Source organism: Nicotiana tomentosiformis, chromosome 6, assembly GCF_000390325.3.
Source record: "Nicotiana tomentosiformis chromosome 6, ASM39032v3, whole genome shotgun sequence".
NCBI classification, from domain to species: domain Eukaryota; kingdom Viridiplantae; phylum Streptophyta; class Magnoliopsida; order Solanales; family Solanaceae; genus Nicotiana; species Nicotiana tomentosiformis.
Genome location: NC_090817.1, coordinates 105,319,215 through 105,333,050, shown reverse-complemented (window position 1 = coordinate 105,333,050; position 13,836 = coordinate 105,319,215). Strand labels below are relative to the sequence as shown.

General features: G+C 40.2%; 1 protein-coding gene across 1 annotated transcript; it reads right to left on the bottom strand.

Annotated features, from left to right (window-relative positions):
* Positions 1–661: 661 nt before the first annotated feature.
* LOC138891458 (uncharacterized) lies at positions 662–1,687 on the bottom strand. The gene is made up of 2 exons (XM_070179227.1): positions 1,223–1,687; positions 662–1,012 (listed from the first exon to the last, which is right to left on the bottom strand). The coding sequence occupies exons 1-2, from the start codon at positions 1,685–1,687 to the stop codon at positions 662–664; spliced, it is 816 nt and encodes a 271-aa protein (XP_070035328.1).
* Positions 1,688–13,836: the final 12,149 nt, after the last annotated feature.

Below are 13,836 nucleotides of genomic sequence, written 5' to 3'. Positions count from 1 at the left end.
TTACCATCAATGAGAGCTAGTTATTCGTAGCGGCTCTGTACCCATTCTGCATCGCTGAGCTCAGCCTCCTGTATAATTCTTAAAGAAGGGATTTCTACCTTGGTAGGAATAACCGCTTCAGTACCGTAAACCAATGGGTAGGGAGTTACCCCAGTTGATGTGCGAACCATGTACGAAACCCGAGCAGAGAAAATGGCAGTTTCTCGTGCCATTGTTTGTAATTATCTACCATTTTCCTTAGTATCTTCTTGATGTTTTTTATGGCGGCTTCTATAGCTCCGTTCATTTGCGGCCTGTATGCTGTGGAATTCTTATGCTTGATCTTGAAATTTTCACACATGGCCTTCATTAGATCACTGTTGAGATTGGCGGCATTTTCGGTGATGATTGACTCTGGCACTCCAAACTGACAAACAATGCGACCTCAAACAAAATCTGCGACGACCTTCTTGGTTACAGCTTTGTAAGATGTGTTTTTGACCTATTTTGTGAAATAGTCTATGGCCACTAGAATGAACCTATGACCATTTGAAGCAGCGGGTTCGATTGGACCGATGACATCCATGCCCCAAGCGGAGAAAGGCCAGGGTGCATTTGTTGCATTGAGTTCATAGGGTGGCACTTATATCATATCAACATGTATCTGGCATTGGTGACATTTCTAAATATACTTGATGCAGTCTGTTTCCATAGTCATCCAGAAATACCCCGCTCTTAGTATTTTCTTGGCTAAGATGAAGCCATTGATGTGCGGTCTGCAAGTTCCAACATGTATTTCCTCGAGCAATCTGGATGCTTCCTTGGCATCGATACACCGTAGTAACCCCAAGTCAGGAGTTCTTCTATACAGAATTTCTCCACTTTGAAAGAAATGGTTGGCTAATCTTCGAAGCGTGCGCTTCTGAGTATAGGTAGAGTGCTCTGGATATTCTCCTTTTGCCAAATATTCCTTGATGTCGTGGAACCACGGATTTCCATCACTCTCTTCTTCAACATGAGCATAATAAGCTGGCTGTTTATAAATTCCTATTGGGACATGATCGATGAAGTTCTTGTCTGGGTGTTGTATCATGGAAGATAGAGTGGCCAATGCATCTGCGAACTCATTTTGAATTCTCAGAACATGTTTGAATTCTATATTTGTGAACCTTTTGATCAGCTCTTGTACATAGTGCAAATATGGCAATATTTTGGTGTTCTTTGTAGCCCATTCTCCTAAAACCTGATGCACCAACAGATCGGAATCTCCAATTACCAACAGCTCCTGAACATTCATGTCAATGGCCAACCTGAGTCCGAAGATGCAAGCCTCATATTCTGCCATATTGTTAGTGCATGGAAACCTGAGTTTTTTAGATACTAGATAGTGTTGGCCAGTTTCTGATACCAAAATAGCTCTGATACCTACTCCTTTGAAGTTTGCTGCTTCGTCGAAGAACATTCTCCAACCATCATATGCTTCAGTGATATCTTCTCCCATGAACGACACCTCCTCGTCGGGAAAATACATTTTCAATGGTTTGTATTCTCCGTCTACGGGATTTTCTGCCAGATGACCTACCAATGCTTGTCCTTTGACTGCCTTCTGAGTTACATAGATGATGTCAAACTCGCTCAGCAATATTTGCCACTTTGCTAACTTACCCGTAGGCATGGGCTTCTGAAAGATATATTTTAGTAGATCCATCCTCGATATGAGATATGTAGTGTATGCACAGAAATAATGCCTCAACTTCTGAGCTATCCATGTCAAAGTACAGTAGATGTGTTCCAGCAAAGAGTACCGGGCTTTGTAGGGTGTGAATTTCTTGCTCAGATAGTATATTGCCTGCTCCTTTCTTCCAGTTTCACCATGTTGTCCCAAAACATAACCGAAAGCTCTATCCAGTAAAGACAAATAAAGCAGCAGTGGTCTTCCAGGCTCTGGTGGGACCAGAACGGGCGGTTTGGATAAATACTCCTTGATTTTTCCAAAGGCTTTCTAGCATTCTTCAGTCCAACTTGTTGCAACATCTTTCCTCAGCATTTTGAAGATCGATTCACATATCACTTTTGATTGTGCTATGAAGCGACTGATGTAATTAAGACGCCCTAAAAAGCTCATCACATCTTTCTTATTCTTTGGAGGTGGCAAGTCTTGCATTGCTTTGACTTTTAATGGGTCTAACTCAATTCCTCTGCGACTGACGATAAATCCTAACAATTTTCCGGCAGGGACTCTGAAATCACACTTTGTAGGATTCAGTTTCAGATTATATCTTCGAAGCCGATTGAAGAATTTCCTCAAATCCGCTATGTGATCCGTACTCCTTTTGGATTTGATGATAACGTCATCCACGTACACTTCTATCTTTTTATGTATCATGTCATGGAAAATAGTTGTCATGGCTCTCATGTAGGTGGCTCCGGTGTTCTTCAGACTAAATGGCATCATTTTATAACAATATATTCCCCATGGCGTGATGAAGGCTGTCTTTTCAGCATCCTCCTCATCCATCCAGATCTGATGGTACCCCGCGAAGCAATCCACAAAGGATTGGAGTTCATGTTTGGCATAGTTGTCGATCAATATGTGTATATTAGGCAATGGGAAATCATCTTTGGGACTTGCTCTGTTTAGATCTCGGTAGTCAATACATACTCTTACTTTCCCATCTTTCTTCGGAACTGGAACAATGTTGGCCAACCAAGTCGGGTACTCGACCACTCTAAGAACCTTGGCTTTGATCTGCTTGGTGACCTCCTCTTTTATCTTCAAACTCATATCCGGCTTGAATTTTCTGAGCTTCTGCTTTACCGGTGGACATGTAGGATTAGTAGGTAACTTGTGAGCTACTATGGATTTGTTCAAACCCATCATATCGTCGTAGGACCATGCAAAGATATATTCATATTCATTTAGGAATCTTATGTACTCTTCTTTCTCTGACGGTGATAGATGAATGCTTATGCGTGTTTCCTTGACCAGTTCGGAATCCCCTAAGTTAACTGCTTCAATTTTGTTCAAATTGGACTTTCGCTTGTTTTCAAAAAATTTCACTTCTCTGACGATTTCCTCAGGTATCGTATCATCTTCCAGGTCTTCTGAATCACTATCCTTATGCTGCGTTGTCTCATTACATGTCACAGCCACAGGTTCATTGGGATAGGTAATAATAATGTTGTAAAAAGAGAAAATATAGAGAATAATAGTAAATACGTTAAGTATCAATGAATTAATTGAAATATTTAAAACGTTAACAAATGCGGCTCGTTGACTCGAGCAATTATTTCAAAGCAAAATACTAAAAATGTCTCAAATGCTTAAAAATAATTGATGCTAATCTGCCAAGCTACCTAGGAACTCGACGGGCACGGGATGGTGCAACACTCCAGTTTTTTAGAACAACTCCTTTCCCCACGGTCTGAATGGTAAGGTATTCCTCCTCCTCCTCCCCCTCCTCCTCAATTATCACACTACAATCCATATCTTTTTCATCCAGAAACAGTTTCCTCATGCCAGCTTAGACTTCATCTCCCTCAGATCCCCACATTATGTCAGTTTGATGAAATGTCTGATGCAGAGGTGGTACTGGTTGTTCCAGCGGATAATAAGGACCACGCCATGGCAGCGACTAATCCTGGTACTCTTGCCAAGTATATTCATATCTGAGCCCAAAAGATGTGCTATGATGCTGCGGTTATACGGGTTTGGTGATCATTTGGAGGTTTTTGCCAAGACCCTTGCTAGGTTCATATCTTATCCATATTAATGTGCTTTCTATCTTGTTACTCCACCATCGATCCTTTTCAATTGCATTTACTCGCTCAATGTGATGGTACGTTTCTCCACCCAGCTTCTTCCTATTCTCGACGACTGGAACGGTCTGATTGGTGTAGATGGGGTTGCTTCCATCCCCATGGATAATCACTTCTTGATGATTCCATTCAAACTTCACATCCTGATGCAGAGTAGAAGCCACTGCCCCAGCGGCGTGAATCCAGGGTCATCCCAACAATAGATTATAGGTAGCAGATATATCCAACACTTGGAACTCAACATCAAACTAGGTTGGGCCCATTGTAGGTTGAGGTTGATTTCTCCGATTATGGCTCTTTGTGATCTATCAAACAACTTTACATTCATACTTCCTATCCGTATCTCGTGCATGCCTTTACTCAACCTCTTTAGAGTAGTCAGTGGGCATATATTGCGACTTGAACCCCCATCTATCAGGACCCTGGCGATGAACTCATCCTCAAATTGCACTGTAATGTGTAGTGCCCTGTTATGACTTAGTCCTTCTGGTGGTAATTCATCCTCGTGAAAGGTGATTTTGTGGCTTTCCAGTGCCTTCCCGATCATGTTGACCATCTCCCCACTAGTGATGTTGGTGGGTATATAAGCTTCACTCAGCACTTTCATCAAGACATTCTTGTGTGTCTCGGAGTTTTGCAACAGTGACAAGATGGATATCTGAGCTGGCGTTTTGTTCAGATGATCGACGACGGAGTATTCCCTTGCTTGTACTTTTCTCCAAAGGTCATCAGGGCCAGTCTCAACAACAGGCGACTTAGATGCAGCTTCTTTTCTTGTTCCTCCTAGGTGCTCAGGTGTATAGACTCTGCTAGATCTAGTCATGCCTTGCGCCGCACTTGTTTCCTCCATTTTTTCTTTTCCTTTTCTCCTCGCTTCCGCAACATAATCCCATGGGATAGAACCATACTTGTAAGATGGCGTGGGGGCTACCATCAAAGTGAAGGGTGTAGTTACCTCGACTTCAAACATTTCTTGGGTTTGTACCACAACGGGTGCGAGGGTGACCGGAGATATTTTAGGATCATCCCCCTACCGAATGAGTCCGATTGACCCCTCCGGATCCCATTCCTCGTCGGTCTCTATAACATTCAATCCCTTACCTCCGTGATCCGGGAGAGGATTGTTACGAACATTTGGTGCAACTTCCTTTGCCTGTATGACCTTGTTGTCGATCAGTGTCTGAATCTTGTCTTTCAGTGTGTGGCACTTATTAATTGTATGACCCTTCATGCCTAAATGATAGGCACATGTCTTGTTCGGGTTAATCCACTATGAGGAGTTCTCCATAGCAACGACAGGGATGCGAGTGACATAACCAGTAGCCTTCAATCTTTCATATAATTGGTCTATGGGCTCAACGATAGGGGTGTATTGTCTCTGTGGTCTGCGGTTGAAGTTTGGTCGTGGCTTTTGGTAGTTTTGGCGGGCGGGTGGTGGTGAGTGGTAATATGCAGGTTGAGTGTTATAGGCATGGTAGGTGGTAGCAGGTTTTTGGTATTTGGGGGTTGAAGGCTGGTATGTGGGTGGAGGCGTTTGGTATGTAGGTGGAGGTGTTGGTATGTGAGAGGAGACTTAGGACCCTGGGCCACCATTACAGCTCCCACTTCTTTCTTCTTCTAAATACCTCCTGATTGCAATGCTTTATTCGTGGCCTGCAGTGCCTCAAAATTTGTCACCATCTCACTCTTAATCCCTTTTTTTATTCTTTCTCCCAGCTTGATGATGTCAGAGAATTTGTGATTTTTAATAAAGATAAGCCTTTCATAGTACTGCGGGTCTTGAGCTCTGATGAAGAACTTATTCATTTATTCTTCTTCAAGTGCTGGTCTTACTTTCGCGGCTTCAGATCTCCATCGAGTAGCATATTCACAAAAGGTTTCTGTTGGTTTCTTCTTGAGGTTTTGAATGTAGAAAACGTCTGGTTGTTTTCTGTGTTGAACCTGAATCTGTCCATGAAATCTGACGCCATGCTTACCCAATTAACCCACTTCTTCGGGTTTTGACTGATATACCAAGATAACGCATCTTCGATAAGGCTTCGCATGAACAGTTTTATACGGATTCATTCATTTTTTCCCACTCCTATAAGTTTGTCACAATACGTCCTCATATGCACTTTCGGATCACCGGTTCCATCGAACATTTTGAACTTGAGAGGTTTGTAACCCTCCGACAGTTCCACATCTAGCTGAATACACAAGTCCTCATAGTTTAAACCTTCAATGCCTTTATCACCTTCGACATTCTGAACTCTGCTAGTGAGCTTCTTGAGTTCTTCTGTCATGTTATTAATAAGCAGGTCTTTATCGGTTGATTCAGGTATGTATAGGGTTTGTTGCGGGGTGTGGGGTAAGGTTTCCACGTATATGGGATTACTTTGATGAACTCCGAGAATCTGGGCATAAGGGTGATCATTTGTTGAGTTTTGGGGATCAGAAGTGGGTTGTGGTGCATTCTGGGGAGTGTGATAAGTGGTAGTTTGTGGGTATGGAGTTGGATGATGGTGTTGTTGTTGAGGAGTAAGTGCTGGTGGAGGGTTATGGTTTTGAGGAGGCATGGGGTTACTGGTGTGGTGCAAGAGGATTTGGGGGTAGATTTTGGTTTTGCGTGTTTTGTGGTAGCGCTTGGTTCTGGGTAGTTGGGTTTTGCTGGTTAATATCAGGGACATCGAGGGTGAGAGAAAGATTTTCCAAGTTTCATACCTGCTCAAGTTCTCCTTGTAGCTCCAGGATTTTATGTTCCAGACGTAAGACTAGTTCATTCTGTGCCGGAGTACTTCCGCCATCCGAAGTTTTAACATTTTCTGCCATGGTGGCGTTGTCCTTCCTGATACTACTCAAATCATCCATTTATCTTTCCCTTTGCTTTTGCATTTAGGATCACTCGGTGGAGGAGGAGGTGGAGGACCTCTGGATCTAGTGTGATATGCTGACGATGCCAGTATGCACGAACCAACCTTGGGGAGTGGGAATAATCAAAAAGAAAGAAAAAGCAAAAGGTACCCAAGTTAGTAAGGGGTATTTAAAGAATGCTTGAAATATTAAACATATTTTGCAAAATCATGTAATAATTCACGTCCTAATTTGGGGACCTCGTTGTGCCCGAGGTAGGCTTAAGCGACACATAGACTTGGAGAAAATCGATGCCAATAATTGCATCATTTAATTAATGTGAAAATGAGCCAAACCTTCACTAAATCGACAATAATAATAAAGCTACTAATGGCATTTAGCCTTATTACAATTGAAATCTAAAACTAAGCTAGAAAATAATGAAGGACATTATTTGCTAGTCTACTTGGTCCCTGAAGGACCTTCTCCGTGCTTGGCTCTTTTGACTCCATCAATCAAGTTCCCCAAGTCGCGCATATCCAATAATAAATAATCATTTGCTAGATGCCCTCCTTCACTGCCATCCGTGTTTTGACAATCCGCAAGCCTAATTCTCATCTTTACCTCAAGCTCCATCAATCCTTGTTCTAGATATTCCAATCTCTCGGTGGACTTAGTGGCGATTTCCTTCCATTTATTAATTGCCTCCATGTACACTTTATGTTGTTCCAGATGTCTAGCTTCAGACTCAAAAACCCTTTTGCGAAGCCTTCTATACTTGACTTGTGCCGCAGCAGCAACATCAATGATTCTATTTTCCAAATTGACCACTGGCTTGACGTCTCCCTCTATATCATCTACCAACCATGATGGATAGAAATACACATGACCGGCATGGTACCTGTCTGGCTCGATAGTCTCTCTTTCCACAATGACCTTCTGGTTCCACATATGTTGCTCCTCAAACTTGAAAGGAATGATGTCCCTTTTGAAATCTCCCTTGTACTGGACCATGTTGGAAACCCGAGGTATGACATGTTTTCTTCCTGCTTGTTTTATTACTCTTATAGGAGCATAACGATAAATTCCTCGCAACCCAATCAATACCAAAGGATTAGTACCCCTCGACCTGATGATGAACTCACTTCTAGGAAACCACTCAAACATCCAATGTACCGTCTCGTCTGTCAGATTGCTGAAGAAACGTACCCAACTTACAACACTTCCGGGCTGTGAAAACCTATCTGGGATGAATGTCATTTTCTTTGGATGGTGATAAGCTATGTAGTCATTCAATGGCCGTCGCAGAAGCTCTTGGCGCCATTTTCCCCTCTGAAAGTGCTCCAATAGCCAGACTTGCAGTAATAGATTACACCCTTCAAAATATCTGAACCCGTGCTCGCACCGGTCTAGAGCACGAAACAGTTCGGCTAGGATCATAGGGATAATGGTGTAGGTTTTCCCCTCGATGTCTTTCATTAAATTTCTTGCAACCATAGCTAAATGAGTGTGAATCCTTCCCCCTTTCATTGGAAATATCAACAAACCCAAGAAGCAAATGATGAATACATAAACTCGGCGGTGTGTCCAACCTAAGGAGGTAATGGCAAATTACTCATGATGAAGACGGTACGATTTACTATGCCCATAACTCTCATAAAGAAACCCAAAAGAGATGTAGGATTTCTTTAAGCAAAGCAATTCTTCATTTTTCTTAAAGCCCACCATCTTTAGAAAACCGCGAGGGGTGCGATTCTCTGGTACTAGTAAACCCGGACTATCCCATGGCAGCTTAGCAAAACCTCTTATTTCTTCTAAGAGAGGAGTCATTTCTATGTCGCCAAACCAGAAGACCGCTCTTTTCTAATCCCAGAACATGGTAGCAGCCTCAATCAAAGCTCTATTCGGTTGGATATTAAGCAAAGACGTCAAGTCAGCAAGTACTCTTCTCATATGATTCTTGTTGCAAGGCACAAGGTCTTTCCACCAGTCAAGTAGCAGAGGTGGGATGTTTTTGGACCATGCCGAACCTGGGGACTTCGTGCTTTATTTTCTGCAAACAAATAAAGTTATCCCTTTCCCCCTCTAGATACAACCACTTACACAATAATGATCTACATATTGGCACATTTTCTCCAAGTAATGTACATAACATGGTAGTGTCGATTGGGATTGTAGAAATCCCGTTAGACTTTGGACAAGGCTTATCTTAGCGGGCTATTATGTTAACAACGTTCTAACCTATACTAGGTTTAACATGATGCATGTACATTTGATATTGGAGCAAGGTTTCTAGAATGGCCTAGACTGGTACTCCCAAGTGGACAACTTGAGAGGGAAAGGCACGGGACCGTCGATTGCACCGCTGATCGACTAGTCTACCACAAATAAGCCTTTTCAATTTTAAAAAAGATAATTTTGGAAAAGCGCAAACACTCATCAAGCGCCGCTATGTTGATAATTGGCACGAGTGGAGTATGATATGGAGCATGCTTTATGCAGAAATAACACGTTGTTAAGTATTTGCATGATAAATATGTAAAAGCAGTAAATACAATAGTAAGGTAAACATAGGAAATGTAGAAAGGAAAGACAAAAGGAAAGAGTCAGTTTAGTTCATGGAATATATGCAAGAATGTAATAAAGTAGATATGGGAATTGTGATGGGAGAGGCATGATATGGCAGTCTTAGACAAGATCAAATGAAGAGTGATCATAGCAAATAAAGGTGAACGGGAAAGGGATGTGCATGTCATAACAAATTTAAACAAATAAAGCTGAACGGGGAAGGGATGTGCATGTCATAACAAATTTAAAAAATAAAGGTGAATATGGGAAGGGATATGTATGTAATAGCAAATTTAAACAAATAAAGGCGAAGAAGGGAAGTACATGTAATAAATAAAGTAAGTCAAGTTCATTATGGTAAGAGCCTAAGTGTATCCCCAGCAGAGTCACCATGCTGTCGCGACCCCTTTTCCTTCCTCGCGAAAGCGGGATTTCGACGTGTGACAACTCTTTTAAAGGAGGAGATTAAAAGAGAAGAGTCGCCACCTAACGATTTTTAAGGTGCGTTAGGGCACTTATTGTGCATATAACTTTGTATGACTAGTCAACGTCACCAAAGATCGGGTAAGGGCTCAAATTACCTCAAAGAGAAGGTGTTAAGCACTCTTCGAGGTCCACAACTGTGGGTCCCGACCGAACTTAGGACTATGTGGATTATGTAATTAGACTAGGTGATTAAATAAGACAGAGAATATAAAGGTTGGAGAAGTTCATTATAACGCAATTGGTACAAATTTTAAGGACTACAAGGATACAACTACAATGTTTAAACGACTAAATGTAGATATAAGGGGGGGGGAGTCCTAAGTTTTTTAGCCTAAAGGATCACCCCGTGCAACATAAATAATACTTCACAACTCCTTTTAGATAGGAGTTGCTCATATTATTCAGCGGGCACAGACTATCATCTCCTGCTACCCGATTACTATGTTAAAACTGTTTACCTAAAGCATTTTTATTCAGTTCTAAGTCGTGTCCTATGCGTGCACTACCCATCCCATGCCTATGGCCTAGGAGGCTTTGGACCTACTATTTGGATGGTTCTACACTTTACTTAGGTTGCTCAAAAATGATAAATCTAAGCGACATTCAAAATATGTAGGACTGCACATAAAGACAATAAAAGGCTCAAGTTGGCCTCCACATGTAAGCAACAAATGCACTCGAGCAAGTTTATATTATAGGCAATAGACAAATTTCAGAATTTAGACAAAATAGAGTCCTTAAGTCCTATAGACATGCTCATGTGTGATTTTGATTTTTCAAGCGTACAGGCAATGCTGTTGTTCTGGAACAATGAATTTGCAGATTATAGGTATTATAAATCCTATAGGCATGATCTCTAAATTGTTTGCACAATGAGGCAATCAAACCATTTGAAAGCTTAAAAATTATCCGCGTTTGATTTTATTGGCATACTTTCTAGGCGAGTAACAGTATCCTATATGCAGGATTTCTAAGAGTTAGCAATTGAAACTGATTCTATAACACTTCATCCCTATAGGCATGTTTTCTAGGCGAGCAATATAATGGAAACATCAATAACAGTATTTAATTAATCAATTAAGGTCCTATAGACGTGATATCTAGATAAAGATCATACGTTAATATAATCCTACAGGCATGTTATCTAGTAAATACATTGCAGTTGAACAAATTGAAGGAGTGGACACCTGATTCCTATAGGCATATTGTCTAATAACGCATGACAGTAAACATAGTAAAACATGTTGAGTGAGTGTGTGATTCCCTATAAGCATGATTTCTACTAGTGCACATGAAAAACCAAATAGCATATATGGCAGGTTGGATAGAATAACAAGTAGGTCACATAAACCCTATAGGCATGTTCTCTACCCCTTTTGCAAACTTTAGAATATACCCATTTCCCCAATTTCAATAACACCCCAATTGTTTGTTTACAAATTATTACAGACCCAATTAATGAACATAAGTAAATACTACATACGAAAAAATTGCAGGCCCAAGATCAGGCCCCAAAAGAAAAATTAAGAAGACCCAGCACTGCCTGGGCCTTCCACAAGCTCATCATTCTACAAATAGCAGGCCCAGATGAGAATTCAGCTCAAAGAACTGGAGGGTGTCAATTGTGCAACCCAAGTCCAGGTTTTTGAACCATGTTAGAACCCAGAAGGAGTCTCACTTACCAAACAATTGGGAGTTGATGATTTGACAAATACACATAGCAATTACTTAAAGAATTCTGGACCTACTAATAACAAATAAGTGACATAATTTAAAGAAATGCATTTTTTGTATTTCCGAAACAGACATAGCAGGATTGATTAAACAAAAGACATACAAGTTAAGAGGATCAATAAGGCTTAGATTCCTCATGGCCAGTTGATATAATAATACTGACATTCTAGACTTGATCAATTAGCAGGCGATAGTATATTGAGCAGAAGAACATATTGAGAATTAGGGGAATCGGGTTTTCTGAGGTTATAAGATAAACATATTAGAGTGCACAATGCCAAACAAGTCCAGAATAGGGCACTAACCTAAAGGATTTCAAATGTCTATCTGGTACGATGAAAGTTCTAGCATGACAGTTCTAATTAGGTCACAAACAACATATCAACATACTAGTAGTATAGCTTGGTCTATAGCATGAAACTTAACACGGTGGGGATAGATCATAGTACAAAGGCTTTACAGAAACTTATGGCATGTGAAAGGCATATTAGCTATACATTATCATGTCAGTTGACCATACATAAGAGAAAAAATATGACATTTACCCTAAAGTCTTAGATGATGCTAAAGATCAGGATTGCAGATAGCAAGGAAACATGTTTAGGCTAGATCTTAAGACTGTATGAGAACCATATAGTTGTGACCAGTTTGCAAAAAACTGTCAATTAAACACAAGACTCAGTAATTCATTCAAAGCAAAGGAATGGTTTCATAAGAGTTTTAGCATAGTACCCAAAGCAAGGCATGAAAAGGATTTTATAACTAACAACAGGTAGTCAGTTTCATTAAAAGAACATCTACAATAGGCATGCATTGAAACTCAAAACTCAAACATGTTCAGATACTAAGAAAAACACAGAGGTATGGAACTGATTCCAGAGGAAAATAAGGAAATTCAACATAGAAGTGCGTGATATAGTGAAGAACACATATTATCCAAATGCAAACTAAGAACAAACTGGAATCTATCACATGTACTAAAATGCATCCAACTATCAAAGAATACAGAATGACATGGGAGTATAATAGCAGTGCAGTATCAAGGATTCACCACTAACAAAGGAGCTAAATCATGATCATAGAATTTTAAATGTCCTTAATACCTAGAACACATAGAGATATACAAAAGGAAAAATACTGAACATTGCAAGAGTTAAAGGCACTAACCAGTAGCAAAATTAGACGAGCAAAAGAACAAAGATTTTAGTATACTGGTAGCAAGAACCCCAAATCTCCGATGCCTCAGAGTTCACAAAAGCCTTGTAAGGGCCCCGAGCAGTGCTTGCACCAGAGAAGGTTGATAATATTATGGCCTTGGCTTTCATCCAGCCAAAGAGCCAAGTGTTTCAGAGAAGATGAACGAGTGAGGAAAATATATTGAGTGCAATAGTCGTGAAAACTTTCGGTCCTCTAGACGGGAATTGGGAAGGGGTTTATATATTAGTATAAATCAAGCAAACTAACAAGGAAACACTATAAAATCAAACATAAATAAGGTAATAATAACATCCAGAATCAATTTAATCGCATTAGGATAAAAATTAGGTAAACCCTAGTTCATGATGAAGAACCAAAAAATAGTCAAAAATCTCATTGAATCGAATCTGTACGACCTTCCCATGATGCATATGGACGAAATATCATCCAAATACCGAAGGGTGAAGCTGATCTCCCTTGATTCGGAGATTGATATTTGCCAAAAATGGGGCAAATACTAAGTAATACCACAATCTTGTAAGTAATACTGAGGTAACACATAAAAGGCAAGAAAATCACAGAAGGAATCCATGATTGAACCGGATTCGGAGAAGACTGAGAAAAGGCGGATAGGGTTTTTGAAGGAGAGGGGAGAGAATTTAGAGGCGGCGTACGGGTGAAATGGGTTAGTGGTTTTTGGGTGAGGGGATATAAAGAGATGGGTAGGTTAATTATGGGTTGTTGATCATTTGAGATCAACGATCAAGATCAAAAGGGGAAGCGGGGCGGGTTATTTTAAAGGGTACCGACCGGGTTGGGGAGTTAGGGGTCATTTGTCTTGGGCTTGGGGATGGGTCTAGGGATTTGGGTCTTGTTTGGTCCGAAAATTAGCTCAAACATTGGGCCAGCTTTTAAATAAGAAATTAAAAGGGTAATACTTTAATAAACAATAGTTAAATAAATATATTAAAATTCTATTTATGCAAATTAATACTTAAAAATAATAGTAGAATATTATAAAAATGTAAAATATTATTTTGACCTTGAATAGAATGACAAATGCAATAAAATTTCAAAATATAGGTTATTATTGTAAGATTGTGCGAATAGACTAAAAATACCAATGTAATTATATGAAATGAAGTAAAAATATTTGAAGCATGTATATAGGTTCAAATAATAGTTTGGACGATTAACTCATCAAAGAAATAATTTAAAGAA

What these genes read in the sequence shown, in the direction of transcription:
- LOC138891458 (XM_070179227.1), bottom strand. Translation starts at nt 1,687, where the DNA reads ATGGATCTACTAAAATATATCTTTCAGAAGCCCATGCCTACGGGTAAG. An exon ending in CCGATCTGTTGGTGCATCAG is followed by an intron (nt 1,013 to 1,222) that starts GTTTTAGGAGAA and finishes ATTTATAAACAG; the next exon opens with CCAGCTTATTATGCTCATGT.